The 25,607-nt window shown below is 38.6% G+C and overlaps 1 protein-coding gene across 1 annotated transcript in view; it reads left to right on the top strand.

The window, feature by feature from the left end:
- The window catches only part of LOC121629209 (cadherin-12-like), a 120,678-nt gene that overhangs the window by 82,827 nt on the left and 12,244 nt on the right, over nucleotides 1–25,607 (top strand). The window contains exons 7-9 of the mRNA XM_041968819.1: nucleotides 13,359–13,612; nucleotides 20,538–20,674; nucleotides 23,818–23,939. Coding sequence (XP_041824753.1) covers nucleotides 13,359–13,612; nucleotides 20,538–20,674; nucleotides 23,818–23,939 — 513 coding nt within the window. The remainder of the gene's footprint in view (nucleotides 1–13,358; nucleotides 13,613–20,537; nucleotides 20,675–23,817; nucleotides 23,940–25,607) is intronic.

Genomic DNA, 25,607 nt, shown 5'->3' with positions numbered 1-25,607 from the left:
ATCAGCTACCTCTGCCGCAAACCCACTTGCATCTTCATCCATAGCAGCAATTTAATCAAAACAGTTATCGCAGATCTCCTCATAACTGTCCTGGAGTGCCTTCATTGCAGACCTGAGTTCATGTTCGGTTTACAGGTCCAAGTTAAACAGAACGGTATTGACTCTCCTACTGAAGACCCCTTGAGCACAGGACAGCTTTTTCTTTAATTCCAGTCAGCCATGCTTGTTCCTCGTTCGTCTTCTTCTGCTTTAGTCTTATGGAGTACTTCCAGTTCACACCGTCACGATGGCGGATAACTTCCGGCCGTTAGTGGTTAGTTAACAAGCTAACACTGTCTGTTTCTCACGATCAGCTTCTCCTATGCAATCGCGCTAAGCAATCACAGATAAATTCACTCAAGCACAGTTGCTGACCAAGAGATGACTCTGTTGATGTCTTGATTTGAGTCTGATGCGCTTTCGATCCACCGGGGGCGTTCCGCCGGTCTTCGTCTATCAGGCTAACTACGTTTAGTCCAATAAATGCCACCGTTAAGGGTGTGTTTAACTGGTGAAACAGTGTCTCACTCAAACAGCAGGTTACTTAATCACTCACGTTTATTGCAACCAGTAGGAGTTACTTGCTAATAGCAACCAGCATCCCGTCGTAACCGTGTTGCATTCAGGTAAACAACAGCTCAGTCTCACCAAATACATATACATACATATATATATATATATATATATATATATATATATATATATATATATATATATATATATAGAGAGAGAGAGAGAGAGAGAGAGAGAGAGAGAGAGATGTATGTATTTTGTAGTCTTTACAAAATCACAACTTCAAATTTCAAATTCTCTAATAAACAAAATCTTTAATTTTAATGGCATGATGAGACACTATGGTACATTTATATGTGCAGAGTTAGCAGCACTGCATTTCCCCATTGATAGCTCACTATTAATAGATTACATGGTTATGGAGAAAAAAGTGAATCAATGAACACAAGACTGAACTGAGCATGTTTCAGAGAAGTGGACAGTAGCCAGAAACTGCTTTTGTGATGATTTCACAGCTACTTTAGTACACAGATGCCTGACAAGTTTGACTTGAATTAATTTACCACCACAGACAAAGATTTATTTTAAGATTTTGCATTCTTCAGATAACACCAAAAAGGGCAAATGAATCACACAGCATACATAAGATGGCCTTTTTTTTAAATCCCAAAAGAGCCAATACCCTCAGAAAAAGCAGCATTACACTTCACTTGAATCTGTTAACAGCTCGTTACTCAGAGATTTTTATGGTTTTGAGGGGAAAGTGAATCAGTGAACACAAGACTGAATTCTTCATGTTTCAGCACCATGGACAGTGGTAAGAAACAGCTGTTGAGACGTTTTCAGAGTTACTGTGATACACAGATGCCTGACAAGCTTGCCTTGAATTAATTTACCACCATAGACAGATATATATTTTAAGATTTTACATTCTTCAGATCACACAAACAGGGCAAATGAGTCATCCGGCTTACATAAGATGACATTATTTTATTCCCAAAAGAGCCAATAAGCTCAGGTGATTTGTGATACTGTGTATAAGGAGCAAATCTGTATTGATTCCTTCCCTGAAAAATCTCCGCATTTAAACTTATTGTAAGTCATTTGGCATAATGAAGACAAGTTAATTTCCATCACCTCTGCCATCAGTTATGGATTGAATTTGTCTCAAGCCATAGAGTGACTGCAGTCTTGTTAGTGAGCTATTTGATGAGCAAATCATTTCATAACCTCTGCCATGATGTTACTGGACTGCATGATTTAAAAAAAACAAAAAAAAAAAAAAGATTTTTGTTTAGCTTTGTATAAAACTGACCTACTAAGGAGTAAAATATTAACTTGACTGAACGCTTGATAGATTATGTTGGTTCTGCTGACTAAATACTAAAGAACACAGTGCAATGAGGTCTTGAGGGAATATAGGCACTATCTTTCTTATTAATGATTATTAATAAGCGTCCAAAACAAGTCATTAGTGTCAATGAGAATCCTTAATTCTAGGTCACCACCTAACAAATCAGGAACTAATGAACGCAGGAATTACTCTTGGGTGCCTGTTGATCTGTTTTTATGTCAATCTGAGAAGGATTTGGAATGATCAGTGAATGTTTAAAGTGCTGCCTATTTAACATATTGCTTGAGCATTTAGGGAAGTTAAGCAACAGAGACACACAATCACTTCTACTTTAATCAACCACCAAACACACAATAAGACAGACACCAACATGGCATGATGACACACAGCTTCTCAGTGTAGGGCTGTATGGTTGTATATGTCTGAAGTGGAAAAGGATGATGGCGAGCCATAGCATGCAGGTGGTAAGGTCTTATGAGAAACTAAATCATAGTAGTAGTAACTACATATCTTTGACAAAAGGATAAAGCACATGCTCAACTGGTTGATCTGAGGTTATTCATTAATCTTTGTGTGTGAACTTTACACATAATACAATATAAAAAAAAATCACAAGGGCTTTAAATTCTCTGTCTGTTAAGTTCTCATGAGCAGACCAAGTTTAGCAGTATAAGTATGACACATTAGTTTAAGATGCAAGCATGCAGGATTCTGTGTCTTGAACAATGTCCCAACAGAGGATAACATATGACAATCCGAAAACATGATCAGACAACAAGCTTCAAAGTAAAGAAATCAAGTGCATGTGTAGATTCAGCTTAGCTGTTTTATGCTGAGGTCTGTAAAGCTTATTGTTGCTGCTAGTGTCCACTGTGTCTTTGTTATAACAGTATGTATGATGCTTTCCCAACACACTGTTGCTCATAAGCAGGAAGCACTCCGGCGTTGTTCTTGTTAAATATTTGCTGTGGAATCCCTTGGAACTTTTATTTAGAAGAAGGGAACCAGTGAACTTTTTCACTGTTGCTCCTGAAGCATAATCACACACTGTTGCACTCCTAGTAGTGTGTTTGGCTTAAGAGGAAAGTCTCAAACAAGATCTGTGTGTTGCTGCTTGGAAATGTTCGGTGCCTGTACATGGGGTGCTGTGAACAAAGCTGAGGAACGAGAGTTTAGGGGAAGAAGTTTGGCCCCTGGCATGGAGAGTTAAAAGGCATAGGTATGTTTTCTTCAGAGTCTTGGACAGAAAAATAAAGAGAATAAATAGAGAATAAATTAGATTTCGGGGCTTTCTATATATATATATATATATATATATATATATATATATATATATATATATATATATATATATGTATATCAAACTTTATTTATGAAGCACTTTTAATGCATAAGAGCAGCACAAAGTGCATTACATGAAGAACTGTTTAAATGATAAAAACACAAGCACACCCAATTCTCTCAAAGCAAATCAAAGCACACACACTTAATCACATTCTCTTACACACAAGCTAAACGGACAGGGAGTAACCCCCCACCCTGTGACCTTACTCTAAAATAAACTGTCTTAAACTAACTAACTAAATAAATAAATAAAATAACAGCATAAACAAACAAATGTTTTGGCACCAGATGAGGAAACAATATCCTAGGGGTCCATCCACACCAAGAGCCAACCCAACCGCAACCACAGAGGCCATCACCATGGGAATAGTATACTCTTTTAAGGAAACCAGAGAGCAAGGTATTGCAATAATCTTTTTCTACTAGAAATAAAAGCATGCATCAGCACCTCGGTGCTGGCAAGAAAGAGAAATGGGTGGACTCTGGCAATGTTTTTAAGATGATAAAACCCTGTTTTTGTTCAATTTTTAGTGTGTGTAATAAATTCCATCTTTTTAATGTCAAAAAGGACACCCAGATCTCTCACACACAGAAAGGGTTTGAAATTCTGCAGTTCGATGAAATTATCCCACGTCTTCAGGACTGATAATTACAACTTCAGTTTTGTCCTGATTGAGCTTTAAGAAATTCTTTGCCATACATGACTTTATATCTAAAATATAGTTTAAGAGGACATTAACTGGCTCTAGGTAATCAGGAGACATGGCATTGTAAAGCTACATATCATCAGCATAGCTGTGAAAATCAATGCCGCGTTAATGCCGTGTCTACTGATGACATCCCCAAGAGGCATGTACATGTACAGATTTGGGCCATATTGGGGGTGTAGTATTGGACCTACAATTGATCCTTGGGGATCCCCACAATTTATTTAATGGATTTTTGAGGAACAGGTATCCATACTTAAATAAAACTGTCGGTTTGTGAGGTAGGAGTAAAACCAGTAAAGTACAGTATCTGAGAAGCCCACCAGACTAAGTCTGTTTAATAAAATGTGGTGAACTACTGTATCAAAGGCAGTGTTCAGATCCAGTAGAAACTGAAATTTTTTGTATGTCCAAAATACATTTGAGGTCATCAACAATCTTTAAAAGGGCCGTCTCAGTACTGTGGTTTGTCCTAAAACCAGACTGGCATTCTTCCAAGATATTGTTTCTATTTAAGAACACATTTAACTGAATAAAAACTACTTTTTTCTTATCATTTTACTTAAAAACGGCAAGTTGGATACAGGTCAGTAATTATTAAAAATAGTGGGTTCTAAAATGTTCTTCTTCAGAAGAAAAAAAGTGACCTCACCACTTCCATTTTACAGGCAGATGGGAAAACACCCGTCTGAAGAGAATATTTTACAATATAAAAAAGCTCATACTCAAGGAAACCATAAAATGTGATGTGGGGATTGGATCTAAAAGGCAGGTTCTTGGTTTAAGTTGGGAGAAAACTCAACCATGCATCTTTACATCAACCAGGACAAAACTTGCCAGTGTTTCCTCAGGTAGAAACAGCCATTCAAATATGTTAAGATCAAAATTTTGTTGAGAAAATAGATTGGATCTAATAGTACTGATTTTATTTTTCAAGTGGCCTGCAAAGTTCTCACATGCAGTGTCTGATGGTTGCATGTTAAAATCAGCATTTATTAAAAGATCAATGGTTTTAAAAAGGAACTTGGGATTGTTCTTATTGTTAGTAAAAAGATTTGAGAAATAAAGGGTTCTTGCCCATTTTACTGTGTTATTGTAGATTTTAAGTTGTTCATGTAAAATTTCACAGCGAATTGTTAGTTTATTTTCCCTCCATTTCCTCTCTGCTGTCCTGCAATTATGTTTTAGTTCTTTAATTTTCTTGTTTCTCCATGGTGGGTTCAGATTGCTTTTTACAGTTTTTATTTTAAGTAGAGCTCCTGAGTCTATTGCTGATTTAAATCTGTTGTTAAAATGATCCACAATAAAATCACATGAGACAGGTGAAATCCAAGCAGGAGTTTGGTTAAAAAGGTCAATAAAATTTGTAGCCACTTCAGAAGTAATATATTATTAATATTATTCTCACCAGGGCATCCTGTGGGATAAAACTGGTGATGTTAAAAAAGCACAGATCAGTGGTCTGACACAGCCAGATCAACAACAGAGGACACACCAGTGGACAGGTCATGGTTTATGACCAGGTCCAGGGTACATCTGTCACAACTGCCTTCTTCTGCAATGTCAACCACTACAATGTCTTGATAGTTTACCATCAACAGTCTCACAGGACCTTAAGCATTTCATTCTCCATCTCCATATAAACTGCTTGAATGTAATTTCTTGCTGTAAGGTAATTGCAATGTCTTAAATCTAAAAACTAAATAGCATGTGTCTCTAAGAACCTTTCCAATGGCTTGAAAGTAGCTGTGTCCTGTTCAAAGACAAGAGTTGAAACTAATCTATCGATTTTGGTGCTGAATGTTCCAGTGGGAGGTGAAATGAGTTATTTTAGGCCCTGTGTGTCAAGGGCTGAAAAGAAGGGGAGGAGGAAACAATACCTCCGAACAGCACGATATTCAGATGCCAAACACAGATGAATAACACCTCACCAAGGAACCACACAGCTCCCTGCATGTGCATCTTTCTACATATGCATGGGTTGTGTGTGAGTGAATAAGTACAAAGAAAGAAAAAGAGGTGCGAGAATGACAAAGAGGTGGCTGAGGTGATGCTAGGAGTCGATGAAGTGCCCGCTCTCTGGTGGCTCAGAGAGACGTGGGTGTAATAGATTAAACTAGTGTCTCGGGGCGCATCCCATGGCTAACCCTGTCCTATTAAGAGTGGCAGTGTGAGTCTTTCACAGTCACTCCACTCAACTGCAGTGTGGACAGAGCTGCTGGCGAAGCACTCAAATGGCACTCCAGTGTTGTGAGCACTGAGGGGATGGAGATGCTTGGAGCCAGCCAAGGACACAAACCGATGTGACTGATGGCAGCACAATAAAGTGAGCATCTCTTCTCTACAGTGTTAAGACCCCCTGGTATTCAGAGGGACATGAAATGGCTCTCTGGGGCATGTAAGCTTTTCTCTACTGATGATAAGCTGATTTTGCTCTGTGGTCAGTTGTCTGCCGATGGCATAGCAGCAGCTAGCAGTCTTTAGTATTCTTCTGCATGACAGAATTTAGCTGAAACTGTCAGCTGATGACTGCAATGACCTTATGATGAAAAAAAAAAAAAAAAATTGGTCCAGGCTCCTTCCACTGAATCATAACTGCATATCTTATAATCTTTCTGAAATCTTTGCACAGAATTAGTTGTGTATAATTGAAATAATGTGTTTATTGGGTGTTATTTGCAACTCAAAATAAAAATGAGCATTTTTCCAGTGATGGGTGTTGTTATGTGGGATCAAAGGGCTTTAGTCTCACCAGAATTCAGCATCCAGACATTGCTAATGTTGCAGTTTGGAGAAATACATTGGCTCACACAGCTGCAATTAGAAATATGTGATATTTTAGAAATGTTTGGCTTCACTTTGATTTGCTCTCAGAGGATAAATCACGGGTGGGGGCGTTAATGATTCATAAGTGGTACTGAAAATATATAATACTATGGTTAAATAGATTTAAGGTTGTTCTGCATATCAGAGATTAAACAATACAGAAGCATTTTTCCAGCTATTTAATCTCCAGCCTCTCTAGGTAATATGTGTGTTCAGCACAGTCACATGGAATCAGCTTGCTAATAACTTACTTTACCAAGTTTATGGTTTATAAATGGGAGAAGATTCACTGATGGCTAGTGTCAGAAAGCTATACCCAAAATTACTAAGTGGGTATAGATTAGGTTTAAGATTATTGAACGCTGCTATTGTAACACTAAACTGAACACAGAAAAAAGAGAGAGAACCCATTAAATATGCATATTCTGTGTCTTCATTCTTCAAAATAGCTACCAAACTGAAAAAAAAATCCAGCTGCTACCAACACTTTACACCACACAGAAAAAAACAGCCAATTGTGAACAAAAGTTCAGTTTTTCCACATGCGCTTATATCTAATTACCAGTTGTCAACAAGCTCATCCATTGCACCCTGACCCTGACAATATGAGGACTTAAAGTATAATACTGTACCTGTGAGACTGTGATGCCTTGATTAGTCCCTTGATTTAAATTAACAAATTCCCTTGGAATATAACAGGTTCAATTGGGAGGAAAAAAAAGACAAAAAAAAACAAAAAAAAACACATTCCTTCATTCAGTATCGCTGCCAGTGCAATGAAGGTGCACATTTACATATCAAAGGGTGCAGCACCATGTCTAGAATTTCAAGTGTGTTCTGTTGTGATGTTGAAGAGCAGCAGCACTGACATGAGAGGAACTCGGTCTGTCCTCCTTACAAATTCCACTGTTGATACACTTCCTTGTTGTGTCCACAGTAACCCATGAAAGGTGCATAATAGCTGAAGCCGTAATGAGACACTTCAAACGTACAGCTGAACATACAAAGGTGTATGCAACTTAAGGATAATGTATGTGTGGATATGGGTACCACTTAGTCATACAGCCCTGGTTGTGAGTGCGTAAGTAGGTCATCTGCAAGGAAGGGGGAAAGTGCGTTAAATGATTCCTGCAGTCTTAGAAGGAATGACGCTTTTTTTTTTTTTTTTTTTTTCCTGGAAAATTTCCCCTATGGCCAGCAGATCTGATTTGATTCAAGCACTGACACATTAGAGCATCGTCTCATTAACTTAGAGTTTCTCGTTATCCCCTCCTGGTCCCATTTTATTAGAAATAAGAACAGATATATCAGACATACTTGTATCATCATGTGTCTCAGACACATTTAAAAGTTTGTAAAGCTCTTAACATGTTTTTCACCGAAAGCAGAATATGTAAATCAATCTGTGGAATTTGTTTGACAGTTAATCATATGGTAGTACATAAGTTATATCTCCTTTATCTGCTTTTTGAGGAAATGAGCTGCACTTTGTTCCTATGAAATCACTTTCACTTCAGTTTAATGAAGGCCTTTAGATTCTGCTCAATTGCTCCAATAATGTGCAAAACACTGGATTAAATAAACTGTAGATCAGCTAATCTATTTCCACATAGATGTGTGGGCTGCATGGTGGTTAGCAACATTGTCTTACAGCAAGAATATTCCCAGTTCAAGCCTTGACCTTGGGGCCTTGGCCTGTTGTTTTCTACAAAACAAAATCTTTTCATATCTATACTATTATGTCTTATACATAAACGCAATTTAATAAAGTTATTTATTCTAAATCAATTGTCTTTGCTACAAACTGTTATTGTAACAGTCTGTAACACACATGTGACTTTAACAAAGTATAAATAGCCACACAACAACTAATAAACCTGAAACCTACCAGTCAGTTTAGACCTAGAGAAGCCTTTTGGATGAGAAGTAAAATGTAAAATGTTTTCAAGAGACGAAAAAAGTCCAGTTGCCTTCAATTCAAGCTTTTCGGATTGCAGTTTTAAGGCTAATAAATACATGATTACTATATTCCTGTTGCTCAGTTCAGTACACAGACACACATGAAGTTTTCATTGTTTCACATGTCAGTGTTATGTGCTTTCAGATGTGTTCTTCTTCATGGCTTCTACTTTCCACATCTTACTAGTGTTCATTAGAATATTATCATGAGAGAAGAAAGAGGGAGATAATTTAAGGTGCTAATCCAGCCAACCTCTATGCAGGGGATCATTATTAGACTAGTTGAGAACCATCCTGCATTCTCCATGGTCATTGCTCCTTTCTTATTCCTTTTCACTTTTTGATTTCTTAATTCTGTACTGTGCTGTCATGCTCTCACCTGGGAATAGTTAGGGGTTGGCAGTTATGAGTACATGGAAATGATTCTGGTTTACACATTTTACTATTAAGGGGATTTTGTTGTCATTGTACCATATGAGTGCTGCCTAATAGAAAACAAAAACCTAGGAACAAGTTGCCATTTTACACTTTACATCCATGGGTTATGACCCTACTACATTTTGGACAAGTGGACAAATGTACCTATTACATTTGTTTTTTTGTTTGTTTGTTTTTTTTTTTCTGGTGAGACTGGGCATATCCTTTTCCTGCTATGCTCTGGCAGTGGTGTTTGGTTTTCACATGTGTGCAAAAGATCACTGTCATGTGAGATCAGTGATGTGGACCCAAATGCTGAGCAATCACACAGCCAGACAAGATGATGAACTACCCAAACTTAATAAAGTTTACTGAAAATACAGCAGAAAAATGGGCTGGAGGGTACAGGTAATCTCAGTTCATTAGAATTCACCAAAAGTAAAGACCCAAGGGGGCATGTCCTTTTCCTGCTATGCTCTGGCAGTGGTGTTTGGTTTTTACGTGCGTGCAAAAGATCACTGTCATGTCAGATCAGTGATGTGGACCCAAATGCTGAGCAACCACACAGGCAGACAAGATGATAAACTACCCAAACTTAATAAAGTTTACTGAATATACAGAAGAAAAAATGGGCTGGAGGGTACAGACAATCTCAGTTCATTAGAATTCACCAAAAGTAAAGGCCCAAGGGAAAGAAGAATAATTTGAAAGGAAAAAACAAAGCCCCCAAACTAAGAAAGTACAAGCACAGGCACGTAAACATGAGCGTGAACAAGCAAAGAAAACAGATGATCTGTCATGGGGCTGAAGGAAGATGAGGCTGGGCTGAATGGGGAACTAAACACAGGTTGGAACAATCAAGTTAACAATGGAGGGAAAGGAGATGTACACATGAGATGGCGAGGATATAAGTAAACTAAACTAAGTACAGTAATAATAAAGACAAGCTTTACAAAATAATACAAGAAATAAAGCAAAGCCTGCATGGAAACAGCACAAAAGAGGAGATAAACAGTAATAATGACCACAATGAAACCAAGATCAACCAAACTGGGAAATGACTACAGATGACTAAAAACCACTATGCAACAAAACCCACAGACCATGACAGTTATATTTTCTTTAAACGGTCAAAAGAATCCTGATCAAAGACCTTCGGATTTTGTTGATAAGACAGCTTTTCTGATATCTCTCATCGACAGAATTTTCAAACCTCCAAACAGTGGTGTGTGGTGGGACAAATGCCTTCCTTGGATTTGGTTATATGGTGTTATTTTCACCAGCGGATATTTCACAAAGAACTTCTTAAATATATGAAGTTGCATAGACAAATAAAGCATGTTTTAAGCAAACTACCAAACTGTAATGAGCAATACAGCTTCTATGATCTGTAGAATTAAGTAAGCTTGAGATAGCAAAATGGTTATATGTATTTCAACTGAGCTGCATCAGAGTTCATTGTTTTGGTCCCCTTTTTAATTGCACTTTGAGGTTTGCATGACAGCATTAACAATAAAACTTTGGACATTTGTCACCTTTTCTGCCTCCTAGTTAATAGGGGAATCATTTGTTGGCGGCCTGTACTGTTGGTGGCTCAAAATATAAGTAACCAGCTTTTTGGAGGACTCCACATTTGTCCATTTTATGTTGAATAAATAGCCGTCTGCAAGGCCTGCTGTTACAAATACTCGTACTTTTACGGATACCTCCATAACGGTGTGAAATGCTCTAATGGAGCAATCACAGCAGGGTTTGTTTTCATCACCTGAAACATCTCAAGTGTTTACTTACCTTTTGAGTGGATTTGAGAATGTTACATATTTTGCCACTGATATTTTGTCAAGTCTAAAAAACACTTTGATTATAGAAGTATAGAATCATTTCCTTACTTCATGACAGAAAATGCAAGAAAATCCAGAGCTGATGGTAATTCCAAAAAAGCACCAACCTGAAATGTCACCATTTTTTATGTATAGGATATGTAACAACTGGTAATGATGTGGCAAAATGTAAGAAAAGAAATCCATACATTGCCACAGTTTGAAAGTATCTTATCAAACCAGTCACTTTTAATATTTTTGACTCCACTTGCACCTAAATGGCATTTCTCATGCTGTTTTCAGGCATCATTTACGCAAAGTAATTTGTCAGCTGGAACTCCAGGACACCAGCTGTGCTTACTGCAAGATTTGTGTCAAAACTGTAGCAAAGTCTGCATGTGAAACGAGCATTTCCCTAAACACACCACAAAACTGTCTTCAGCTAGCTGAGGATTACATGAAAATTAGACGGTTATTAAGGGTGAGATTTCCGGCCCGCATCCTAATTGTGGTGATGCAGCATGTTGAGATGGAGAGCAGAGCTTCTCCTGATCCCTGATGAGATCCTGGCTAATGAGGCCTGGTGTACACCTCCTGCTGTCCACCTCCCTTGCCATGCTCTCCCTCCTCTCTCCACCTGTGCACAGTTTCAGCTGAGCTATGCATGTCTGTCCAAAGGCACTGGTTTAGGCACAGCATGAAATATGTACAATGTAGAAAGCAATATACAATGCAAGAGTGCATAATTTTCAGTGTTCCAGTGTAGTTGCTATTAATTTGTTCTTAATTTATACGGATTTTGAATAAACTTGACATTACAGAAACATTTTGATCAATTATTGATGTATTTATTGTGAACTCACTTTTTGAGTTCTTTCTTATCCAAATTTCTTGAAAGGAACCAGCCGGAAGTTCTGTTAACTGACATAATGACTGCCGATCATGCTAAAGCAACTTCATTGGTGTATCCTGATTGTACCAATCAGGTTTTGAATGACACTCACAATGAATTCACTTTGTACTGGAGGCTTTTGTTTTGTCCTTCCTCAGAGTTGTCACCTCTTGAGAAAGATTGAAAGGGACAGAGTGTATTTCCTGTTAAAGGATCTTATAGCTGTGCCTAGACAGTTGCATCTGGTGCGCTGCAATCAAACCAATCATGGCGGTTGATGGTCAATGATTGCTTTAAAATTGGCTTGCCCTCACATAACTCTTTTTTTTTTTTTTTTTTTTTTTTTTAACTGACACCTGCTGTAGCTTTGAGACTGTTAAACCGTGTCGGTGGAGGAGAGACACAAGGTTTGAGAAGCATCTGCTATCATAGTGCAATCACGACTTCACAGTCTCAGTTCATTTCTATTAGTTGGACTCTAATTAGGTCCCTAATTCATGCACATATAAGTTGGGCTGGTAATTGGTCATATACATCTCACATTGCAAAAAATATAATTTTTCTGGCATCTCTTCATTTACCCCCTCTCAAACAGGTGCTGCCTCTCCTCAGTAGCACTTTCTCAACCAGCTGCTTTCACTTGGTGTTTTCTGAAACAGCCTGCTGGAGAGGCCCAGGTCCTGAGGCAGGGAGATAGCATTGCTGCCATAGTGGTTACATGTTAGTCAATTTGAAATACACAGAAAGGAATGTCTCTCATGTGACTCTGGGCCAGCAGAGCGTGACCTACTGCAAGCTTGCCAAGTATGGTCGGTCACACATGAGAGGGCAGGAGACAGGCAGAGGCATGAATGGGGGTGTCATTGCTGTCAGATGTGTACACCTCAGCCGGAGACAAGCCAAGGATGCTGATTCCTGCCCTTGTTTTGACTAATTGACCCTGAGCTGACATGTCAGAAGGCTGAGGAGGAACAACATATGAACTCCTAAGCTGTTGTTTGGAGAACTCTTGTTAGTAAGGTGAAGTTCTTGCTGAACCAAGAAACTGCAGCTTGACTTTCTCACTCTGAAAAGGGAGAAACATTAACCCGGTCAGGTCCTGCTGCCTATTATGAAACAGATGCCAATTTACTGATGATTGCAATTTCAGCTGAACTTTAACAAGGAAAATACAAAACCATTTATTTTATTGCATTGCAGGGATGTTTTTCTGTTTAAATTATATTTAAAAAAAAACATAGCTATTTGAGTCTGAGCAAGCATATTTTCACAAATAATATGAGTTACTTGAAAGTGGTAGAATAACATAAATGAGCTGAGGGCAAACTGCTGTCACCACCAATGCTCACAGCATTTGATCAAGAGCTCTTAGCATGAACACAATGAACACCACATGGAGAGCAAATCAGAGAAGACGTGTGAACACATGCCAAACTAAGCTGTGAATAAAGCGCCTTTAACTGAAGAACTTTCTGTTTTATTTGTAGCCCCTGGACTATGAAACCAAGAAGGCATACACCTTTAAGGTAGACGCGTCCAATGCTCATCTGGATCCACGGTTTCAGAGCTTTGGGGCCTTCAAAGACACAGCAACAGTGAAGATTAACGTTTTGGATGTGGATGAGCCCCCGGTGTTCAATAAGCCCTCCTATGTGATGGATGTGTATGAGGACACACCCGCAGGCACCATCATTGGCGCAGTGACTGCACAGGATTTAGATGCCAGCAGCAGCCCAGTCAGGTAAAGTTCTTCTTTGAAAGAGTACACAGTGTTTTATATGATGGAGTTGCATCAAATTCCTTTAATCAGTTTCTTTAGATCTTTGAATTAAACAGCCTAGTAGTATTGTTTCAAAAGTTTATTCATGGTAGAAAACAATGTACTTTAAAGTCATGGTCTCCTGAGGACTTAGAGGGAGTAAGATTGGATGGGTTCTTAAATGGTTTATATGTGGGTGGCATCAATGTGCGGTTTAAAATATACATTCAATCTCTTTTCATGAAAATATTTTGAAATACTTTGCTTTGATGAAATATTTTTAGTTTCAATAAATGTTGATTCAAGTCAATGTTCTAATGAAATGATTTGGACAAACATCATTTTTCTTTTTTGTTTTTCTCTCCTTACATTTGATTAAAACATTCAAATAATGAATATTTTCTCAAAGATGTCAGCACACTGACTAAATATAGTCCATCTATGGAGCATGCATGCCTTTTTTTATGCATTGAAATAAAAACACTTGTTAAGATCCAGTTAAGTACACAAATCTTAATATACATACTAATGACTTTAATTAGCTTATGATGTTGGTGCTTTGGAGTTCTGTATTTTATCCAAGAAGGGCTCTATGTGAACTTTTTTAATCACCTGCCAATCTGGCTGGTAGATTCCTTAAGTTTCCAGCCATTTTCCATGAGCCCAATGACTGCTGATGGCATGCCCTTTTAAACAGTTATTTATTAAAAACATTTTCCCATGAAAATGCCAAACAACAACATCCTCTACAAAATATCTTTTCCATCCAGGAACAAAGTAACTTACTAACAAGTTAATAACCAGCCTTGTTCTTTAGTCTGACCAGTTGCTGCCACATTTTTATTTATTTATTTATTTTTTTGTAGACATCATTTCATTTGTAATTTGCTCCTCATTCAGCTGCACTTAGTTCAGACAGGAGTTGGCAAATAACAGTGTGCTCAGCTATTGCCTACAAAAGTCTCCATTAAGCAGATATACACACCTGGGGTAACAGGTGAGCTAATTTCTAAATTAACAAGTTGCTGCACTGGCACTTAAAGTCAGCATTTGCACTATATTTAATTTATTTATTTTTAAATAGCATTTACATTTTATAACTGTTGTTGCTTTCTTTTAGTTTACACTTTTCCTATACAATGTTTTTATGGGACCTATCTATCTATCTATCTGTCTGTCTGTCTGCCTGCCTGCCTGCCTGCCTGTCTGTCTGTCTGTCTGTCTATCTATCTATCTATCTATCTATCTATCTATCTATCTATCTATCTAACAACAAAAATGCAAAGAAATACAATAAACGGACAAAGATTATTTCTGATACAAAATTAGTATTCAATAAAAAAAACAAAGTTTTTTAAAGGTTTTTAAAATTTTCTTTTGATGTAGAGAAGCGCTAAGTACAGCTCTACAGTATGAAAAACATACCCCTACCCTGTAGGGGGTGTTATGAGCCATTTTTACCCACTAAATGTCATGGGTAAAAATTAAGCAAGTAAGACTGTGTTTATAGTTCAAAAAACAAATGCTTTTTGGGTGCACTACCCCTTTAAAAACCCCACAGCCCCTCCCTCCAGATGCAGATAGGCGGGTCCTCGCCTAGCAGGCATAGAAAACCACGCCCACCAACACATATGAATGGATACGAACTAATATGGTGTAGATTTGCTAGTTTCAAACTTCTATTCTTTCACAGAGTTTCTGATTAAATATTCCTGCAATGGGATGGATTTGTGCTTTTGAGGGGTGTAAAAGAAACACCAGACTTTATTCTTTACCTGCTGATCCTCCTCTGGCAACAGACAGCAGCTCATATTGTAGCAGCTGCAACTTACAACAGCACTTCCTGCAGCTGCCACAACCTCCACAGCTTTCCAGAGCTGCTGGAGCTGTTGACAGGCCAGCTTAACAGAGCTAACGGCTCAGACTGATACGGTTCAGGACCTCCTTGTTCATGTGTAGCTGAGGGGATTCTGGAGGGGAAAGTCTTCGACCACAAAGACTGCTCTGTGGCATAGGTGCTTTTTTTCGCTTTCCATTCCTGATCCATTCCAGCTAGTGGCAGCTGAGCTGCTGTCTGACAGTCATTTCTGCCTGTGCATCCTGGCCCGCCCACTCTCTGCTTCCTGATCATTCCACACCTCCTACCCCAACCCTTGCAGTTTTAGGCATTTTTCAAATTTGGCAGTGGGTGGAGTTATGCAAAAAGTAGGGGGTGTAGTTACACTTAAAACCATCTTTCCCTCTCTTTCTGTTTCTGAGCTGTACCACTACACTAGCTGTCTTTGAAGCATTTGACAGGTGTTAATTTAAAGCCCTGGTCATATTGTTTAGGACTCCTACACAAGGCTCATGAATGGAAACATGATCACGGGGGTGTCCTGTGTCATCTGGCTGCAGATCCTTTAGATCCCGTTCAGAATGTGGTCTCAGGTTTGATGCAAAGTATCCTGTAGATTAGGACTACTCATTTAAGTCCTACAATGGACATAGCCCTGCCCCTTTCATTGTTTCCCAGCTCCCACACACCTGACTCAAATTAATGGTTCATTTTGCACAACTTCATAAGATGTTGGATCCATTTAGGTTCAAGGAGTCTTTATTATCCCTTTTGGGTAATTTGCTAAAAGTAGTAAAACAATCAGTGTACAATCACACAAAAACAACAATAAATAATATGAGTGTGTTGGAGCAGTGAAAAACATTAAAAACCTGAAGGACAGTGGCCCCCGAGAACCATCTTTGGAAACACCTGTTGTATAATATACACGTTTTTTTGAGCCTTTATCATGTAACTGTTTTTTTATATATACATTGAGAAACCCTGCTGTAGATATTCTATCAGATTGGGACCTTTTGAGTTTAGAGACTAGATCAAGGGCTTGGACACATTTTTGTGTTTCTTGTGTCTCTCCAGAGAAGTGTTGTTGATATATGGTTGTATGCATTTCCTTTATGAAGTTGACCACTGACATTGGAGGGAGGAAAGTGGCTTTGCCATGAGGGAGGAGTGTGCTTGACTCCTAACAACAGTTAGTTTGACATTATGTGCAAAAGCAGCATCCACATGAATGCCAGAACCAAAGTTTTCTCACCAAAACATTAGAGATTGAGATGAAAATAAAAATAGAAAGTGCTTTAAAATTTTTGCTAAAGTCAAAATGCATGGATCTAAACATATTTACTCTCACTACTAGACCAAATTTCCCATGTCATTCCTTTGAGGATAATAGAATTATGGGACATACTGTATAAGTGCAGCCAGTGATTGAAGGTTTTAGATCTGTAATACATCCATCAATGTCTCCAGTCTCCATTAATCAATGTCATCATAGCTTTAATCATCAGAGTTTTGTCAGCTTTACTCATCAGTTTGAGGTCTAATCAATCTATGTAGAACATTTGACTCTGTCATGTAAAATCTGGCTAGCATCATCTGCTGTGCAGGTCAGCACTTTTTGGTGGCACTGCAACGTGGATGCAATATTCTACCTTTATTACTGGCCTTATTATGCATGCTTGGACCTGATATGTGCACCCTTAACATAAGGTATTCTATTAGTGAGTGTATTATGTGATTGATTTTTTATAAGATCTCCATTTTATTTTCTTTAAGATTTCATGCAAGCAAAACAGAGCAAGCCCCACCCTGAATGGGAGCATTTAAAAAAGGTGTAGAGCAGAAGCAGATAGCATAGTGTGTCTGTGTTTCAATTTAATGTACTGTTTGGCCCTTTAAGTCAACATATGGTTATATGGTTATGATTTAGTTGGTTGGACATCTCTCAAAATTTGTAGACAACAGCATTGGTATATTTTCATTTACAAAGCAATACTTGGCAAACTTCCGCTATACTTCTGTAACCTCCTCTCTGTTTGCTCTAATACCTAAGAGCTACGCTATTCGAAGAGTTGCAACAGAATTGAGAAAAACTGCATTTTCCTGTTGGATCCATTTAATTTGAATCAGGTGTGTTGGGAGCAGGGAAATGTCTAAAACCTGCAGGACTGTGGCCCTCGAGGAATTGGACTTTCCATTATTATAGTAGATCCTCAGATTTTCTGTAAAAGACCCACAAATTGTTCACCAGTCTTGACTCAGAACACGATGGGACTGTGCATTTGCGTTCCCGGGTCTCAAACTGTGGAACATTGTTCCTCAGGGAGTCAGGGTGACAAACTCACTTGGGTCCTTTAAACCAAAGCAAAGAGTTTATGTGTGTCTGACTTACCTTGCTCAGATTTATGTTTGTGTTGTTGTGTTTATTTGTTTCGCTGTGCACCTTGTTTTATGTCTTCTTTATTTTTGCCTGTGTTTTTATGTAAGGCACTGTATAACCCAGGCCATGGATGGTGCTACATAAATAAGAATTCACTTACTTTCTTATTATTGACCTTAATCCTCACCACCTCATGAATATGTCTCAAACTTAAATACAGCACTGCTGCTCTCTCCTTGGTAATTATCAGGTTGGACTTTTAACATCACAGCTCAGTTTTATAGATCTGACATGCTTCAGTAAGCTCCTGATTTATAATCTAAGAAAGTCATTCATTTTGTCTCTCAGGCTCTCTGCCTTCATGTGCACACATTCCCCCACATGCACACTCGAGTGCTACCTCCCCGTTTTAACCATAAAACTTCCATCAAAGATAACAATAGACTGTCCTTTGCAAAGACAAAACAAAGTGCACTTTTAAAAATGTATGAGGGCCCTTTTTAAAATCTATTAGCTACTTTGAGTCAAGGAGATTGCTTCAAAGTGACAGTTCTTTGTGTATAAATCACTAATGTTACGCAAAAAATGGCAAAAAGAATGACTTGTATGGATAGTTGTTTTATTATTAATATTTCATTCTAGAGGAAACAAAAGAAATGGCAGCAGCAGAGATTTGTTCAACAAAAAGCTAATGCTCTCTGCTCTGTGGAGCTCCACTTTGTCTCCAGCACTTTAAATATTCATCCGTACCACAGATGACGTTGTTCATTTGCACAGCTTCAGAGAGCAGCATTCTTCACTTCAAAACAATAGACCCAATGACCCATCATGCATAGGGAATTATGCTTTTAGACTTTAGAATCAACTGAATCGGCTATTTAGCAGTATAGTGTTGGGTTATCTGTAGCTGGGAGAAGAGAGGGGCATCATGAATTCTTTATAGTTGACTGATTCTAAAGAGCTTCCTAAAGTTTCAATGAGTTTTAGATGAGAAGTTTGGCCCCATCTTTTACTAAGATGGCAATATCACAAGTCAGAAGACACTGAAGAGCCACGCTGGTCATGGAGTTTAAAAAGCTGCTGCAGCACAGCCATAAACTGTAAAAAGAATCAATGACTGCGGAAAATAAACTGAAATAAACTGAAATAAGCCTTCCCCTTTTCTGAAACCTCGTGGATTGTGTGTGTGATGCTCACATGAAGAGAATAAACATCATTGCCCTTCAAAACAGGAGATAAGTCTAATTAATTTTCATATCTACAGCTGTCAGTATTGAGTTAAGGAGACACGTTGGATCTGTTATTTCTTCCACACAGCTGTTGATGAGATCAGCTTAATTCAAAGATAACTAGGCCCAATTACAACTAAAACAATTTCAAAAATGTTTTCTGTTCCATGAAACCATTTCAATTTTTCATTGTTGCATTTCAGTCTTGGAGACTGTGAGTGAGCTGATAAAGGTTTATTGTCTCGCTGAAAGGAGTTTTACAATTCCACATTATTTAACCTGTAATATTCCTTTAACAGCATGGTTCTTTTTGTAACTGAGGCACACCAAGGGGTGAATCACATATGTCAGTTGTAGCTTTACTTCAGTGATACCACCGCTTATTTTGCCTTGAGGAGAAAATGCAAACCATTGATCTTTTGAACTCTTGATAGGAAATTTGGGCTGCAATATTTATCAAAGAGACTCACACTAAACTATTTTGACAAGATCATGTTCACTTTAAGGCAGCATGCAACACAAAGTTAAAACGAGGTCATGGGCAAATCCAAAGTGAAACCAAAAGCTCATAAAAAGTGGTTTTGTTGTTATTCTCATTACTGTAAAAGACTAAAGGGGGTGAATATGCGTTGGGCCTGTTCCTTCTAATGACTGAGTCAAGTTTAGTTTCAGGTTCTGTGGTACAGAAAACAAGCATGATAAATATTCATGTGAAATTGCCTTTAAAGATCAAATGACTTGCCACAAGAAAGAAAAAAATGGGAGAATGGTGGCACAGAGAGGCTATCTTTCACAGGGAAAGTCCAGCTCAACCCCATGAGAAATCAACCCATGGAAGTGCCCATGGGCAAGGCATTAAAAACCTACCCTTTGACCTCCTGCTGAAGGGGAATAAAATATTATTTTCTCCTGATGGAATTCCATTGACGATTGTAAAATTATTAATGAAAAATGGTCTTTTAAGATCAAATGGCATGGAGTGATGAATGGTGTTGTCACTGACATGCACATTGATTTCAGATCTTTTTCTTTTTTTGTGTTTTATAGTTTGCATTCAGAGTAGCTGGATAAAACCAAAGATGCATTTCACAGAGAAGACCAGACCTGCTGCTCTCAGACACCAAACGAAGATTTTTTTTTTTTTTTTTTTTTTTTTTTTGCCTTTGTTGTTCATTGGCCATGAGAGATTGATACGCTTTCAACAGTGCCTAAAATTCATTTATGTTCCCAAGAAAACCATTAGCTCAGCATGGCCAAACGTGTGCTCCATTACTAGATTGGAATGTGTGTGCAATCCTCAGCACATTTTCTGGAAATGACCATTCAGAATGAGTAATGAAGGCTACTCCAACACCACATTACACCTAACTCATATACATGAGCCCAGGGGGAGAATCACTGTGGTTTAATTCTCTGGTTTATGTTGAAAATGGATATTGTTAAACAAACATTTTCTTTCAGGTATTCCATTGACTGGAGGAGTGACTTGGACAGCTACTTTGACATCGATCCAGTGGAAGGAACTATTTCCACAAATGAGCTGCTTGACAGAGAGAGCATCGCCCAGCACAACATCTCCATTGTGGCGACCAAACTTAGTAAGTGTGACAATGAGATCAGCTGTGATTCATGCAGGTGTTGTTGACCTTCCCCCCACCATAATCTGTGTGAAGGATTTAACACACTTTTACTCAAGTCAATACTCAATCCCATTTTCCTGGAAAGGTTTATAGGTGACTATAAACTATGATGGCTCTCCTGGAGGGATGTATCCTCGGGACACCTCTCACATTCCTGCAGTGTTTTAATTTTTAACTGCCTTTTTTTTTATCACATTTGATGTCTTTGGCTTCAAAAAGGAGGTTTTTCTTGCCAAAGTCAACTTTTACTTACACCTCAGTAAAATCTGAACCTTCCAGAGTTTTACAGCAAACGGATGCATCATGCTGTGAGCCAAGACTTGCTGTGCTGTGGCTTTAAGACATGCCATCAAGTTAATTATGTTTTTATGAAAGAACTTGAGCAAATTTCCGGATAAATAAGCAAATCCATCGTCATCAAGTCATCAAATCTGCTAAGAACCGTCAAAGTCATTATCCCAGAGGCAGGCTGGTGCTCAATCAAAATTACACACGCTGTATATTCATTAGGACAGACTGTGAAATATGGGCTCTTAAAACTTGAGTCATTGTCGCCTTGGAAACTGATATTACTCACTTCCCCTCAAGGTCATATCAGTGGCATTCTAATTGTGTTTTCAGTGTGTGTGTGTGTATGTCTTTGTGTGGTTTTTGTGCATTAAGTGCCACAAAATTAGAGGATGAGGTAGACTGAAAGGATCCGGCATGAATGGAGGGAGAAGAACAGGAGGAGGCAGATGGGACTTTTATAAGGCCATTGCATCTTTGGTCTGTCGCACTTGCTGTAGGAAAGCAGGCAGATTTCTGCTTCTCCCCCCCCCCCCCCCCCCCAAACACTCCTGTCTTATTACCTCCCTGCTGGCCTCTTGGGTAGAATTTCTCTGGGGACCAATGTTTTGACCATTTTTGTTCCACCCATAGAATAGAAAGGAAGGAGGAAAAAATCAGTCTTTAAAACTAATTGCCAGGCCGGTGAAGAAAGAATAGAGATAAAGACAACAGCTCAGAGTTTTTGTCCCAGCTTGAGTTCAAATCTGTCTCTGACCTTGAGTTAGTTTTGGCAGAACTCTACATTCTGGGTATTGGATGGCTGTTATGGCTCTACTATGCCACACTCTATTGTCATTGCTGGGATGGAATCTGTCTATTATTTTGGTTTTTAAACCATGACGTGCAACAATAAACACTGAAGCAAAGATACCTTCAGCGCCCTTACATCATATGCATTTGCTTGTAGAGGTCATGTGCCTAAACTGCAACATTTTGGCTTATCTACACTCTCAAGCAGCCTCAGTTAGGCAGTATATCATGGCAGACCTCAGAATTTCATCATCCTTTTCACAGCGGTCTCTTCAACAATTATCCATCCAACAATATGTGTTTTTGGCCAACTCTCCTTGAGTTCTTTTATTCAGCAATGATCTACACCAGACCTTTCACATTACTAACCTTGGGGATTGGTTCAGTCATCTCAAGACACTGCAGTCATGCAGCAAAATGAGAGCAGTGTGTGTGCAGCCCTTTTGAGGTACAGTGTGAAGCAGAGGGATGCTTAAAAAAGAGCAGGAGCTGCATTAACACTTTTTTTTTCTTTCTTTCCAGCATGTAAACCCAGCGGCAATTTTTTTAGGGAGTCAATGCAAGCAGGAAAGGACATCTATTAAATGCAATAATAACCTTAGTAGGAGGCAATTAGGGAGCACACTCACTCCCTATTTACAGCAAATGAATTTAGTTTCACACTTGTCATGGAGTTATGTGTTGGGAGTTTGCTTACTTATTCTGCCAGCAGCTGCACTTTTAACAGATTAATATCCACAAGTAATCTTTCTATCTGTGGTTGATTGCTTGGAAAAATGAAGATTATTTTATTAAAATCGGTTTAATTAAAAAAGTTATGTACAGTAGCACAGCAGCACATGTTGGAAAGTTTATTACAAACCTCTGAAACATTCTTCAGCAATGAATGATTCTGATTGAACCATTTAAATAAGCAGAAATGAAATGCTGATGCAATATAACCATTGTACCATTGCTCCATCTAGTGGGCTGAGTGATATATCACCCATAACAGCAACAGCTATGGAGATGAGTTCTTTTGAAATGAGAGGAAAAATAGTCTGTTTCAGCACACAAAAGTGTGAAACTTTAAAGATCAATATTTCAGATTGTACTTTAGAAGAACATGAAGACATTTGAATGACAAAGCTCAATGATGGAAAAGCTGAGTATCTCTGCTGGGTGAGCATAAATGTTAGTAGTTGGGTCAGTGCGATGCAGCAAATCCCATGCTCTGTGTCATAACTCGGTGGGAAGATTGCTTTTTTCCATCAAGGTCAGAGACAGGTTACCAACTGAGCCATGGCTGCTTCTCCAATCCCTTTGAGATCCCCTGCCCCCCCACCTCTTTCCTTGCATTCTTCTCAAGCACCCACCTACACACTAACCCACACAGCTACTGTATATACCAACACACTGGCACTGACACAAACAAACACACATCAAGCCCCCCGCTGCACAACAAAACCCATTCCCACATCAAATCCATAAAGTTTACCTTTCACACGAAGAGAACATTTCCCCATTGTGTCCCTGCAGAGAGGCATCACTGTAACAAACAACCCCGAATTCCAGTTAGTCCCACTCAAGGGGGCTTTCACACTGTAATTACAGTGGGCTGCACATCTTGCAGCTCAAACCAGAGTGCAAAAGGCCTGTTAAGTGTTCAGTTTGATCAAAATATGCATGTGCATTTCTTTAATTATCATTTGCATAATTAATTAAAAGCCTCATATAACAGCAACATCCTGGTGCAGTGAATACATCATCTTCTTTTAGTCATAAAGGCTTTTCCAGCATTTGCACACGGTGACTCACACTGTTAGCTTCTATACATTTGTTTAAGGACACTGTATATTCAGGCATTGTAGCATCTTTAACCACTCAGCCATCCCACTGATACAATGATAAACTGGAACCGTTGGGGCTGGTGGGGTGGGGGGTTGCCATGAGGTTGTAGTTCTCCAGAAGTCCACATGGTGTCAGTACAGTGAAAATATCAGCAATAACAAACAAGCTCTGTGTGCTGTTTCCCCATCCAGACAGTCCAGTTCTGACCAGCCGGGTGGCTGTCACTGTCCATGTGCTGGACATCAACGAGTTCCCCCCAGAACTGGCCAGCCCTTATGAGACCTTTGTGTGTGAAAATGCCAAAGTGGGACAGGTATGTTGACATTAACTCACTTTCTGTGCACACCAGGTGCTCATGCCATTAAGCAGAGCTAATTTTCCAACATTAAGAGGTGTTGATTTTTTTTTTTTTTTTTTTTTGTGACATGACAGCTGCTGATTGGGAGTGTTTATGCTCCAACAGAGCACATATGGCTTTAGGGTGGGTGCTGAAATTCAAGGAAAAAGCATAAAATTGAATGTGAAAGGTGTGGATTTAGATTAACGCCAGGAAAGTGCCACTGCTCACACTTTGGCAGTAAAAACACCAAATTTGTAGTGTGTTGAGATCAAATTAAGTTATATTTTTTTGCTCTTTGGAGTATCACATAGTATTTATAGATGCAGATGCATCTTCACATTACCATCTATTGCTTTTTGTTACCTCACTGAGGGTTACTTGAATAAAACCATTTTATTTCAAATGATTTTTTTTCTCCCTGAAAACTTTTCAGCGAGAGGTATGAATCAAAATCTTGAACCGATTGTGTCAGGGAGTTCAATTCAGAAGAAGAGGCAATCATAAAGCGCAGCAGTGCTTTGCATATCTGCAACCCAGAGTACATTTCAGATGATGTATTTGAGATGCAGTGGAGAATTTGCCTGTGCACATTGTAAACCACCTGCGCCTGTAAATTAGCCCATTAACTGGAATCTATATGCAGTTAGCGTTTTGAGGGAACAGCGTCTTTGGCAGTCGATCAAATTGCTCTGGACGCCTCATCACAAGGAGGATGTTTGCCCACTCCTCAGGCCCGTTGCAATCAAAACAACGGCTGTGCCCTTCATTTGAAGGCATCTCTGTCTTCTCCTGCATGAGAATTTTACCACATTTTCTTCCAACATGATTGAGTCAAGATTCTTTGATGCTGGAAAGAGAACATTACTGACCTCATGAGAAATACAAGCTATGCTCATTTATGCACAAAGACTTTCTTTTTTTTAAGGAGAAGCTCTACACAAATTGTGCTTCTGATTACATGGATGTTTGGCACAGAATTATGTACATATGTGCAGTTTTTCAACATATGAGTGTTTTATGAATACTGGCTTGACACAATACAAACTTTACTAAACCAGTACTTTAAAAAGAACCCTTTGACAGACAAGAAGCTAGCATAGAAACCTCAGGACTGCTGTGTTATGATCCCTTTTCTGGTCTTATTCAGGACTTGAGGACTTGAAATTGAATCAGCTTGTCTAAATCAATTAGGATTTATTCCTTCGAGACTTGTAATATATTTGATGTGATAGTAGACTTCAGAATTTACAGGATATGGCTGTAATGGATCAGAATATGATATGGTCATGTAGATCTGTGGGTTGTCCATATATGGTATCTATGGTGACGTTGGTTGGTTGGTTGGTTTCCATAGCAACACCACCTTGGACAAGTATTAGTGTTATGGATTTTTATCCAGTCTGACATGAAATGCTTATTACTTATAACTTAGAACTTATTTTTAGCACTCTTTTCTGTGTTGTCATTGTTCATCAAATCATCCTCTTTCTATTTTTATTTGTTTCAACTTTCTTTTCTTTTTCTCTTTTTTTATCTGTTTGTTTAAATAATCTGGCATTTAGTTAAATCTATTGTTTCCTCAACCAGCGAAATATGTTTCTTTCATGAAGTTCTGCACTTCTATAACTTCATGCCTTTTCT

Source organism: Melanotaenia boesemani, chromosome 18 (genome assembly GCF_017639745.1).
Source record: "Melanotaenia boesemani isolate fMelBoe1 chromosome 18, fMelBoe1.pri, whole genome shotgun sequence".
Taxonomy (NCBI): domain Eukaryota; kingdom Metazoa; phylum Chordata; class Actinopteri; order Atheriniformes; family Melanotaeniidae; genus Melanotaenia; species Melanotaenia boesemani.
Note: the sequence above shows the minus strand (reverse complement) of the source record. Positions and strands in the feature narration are given on the sequence as shown.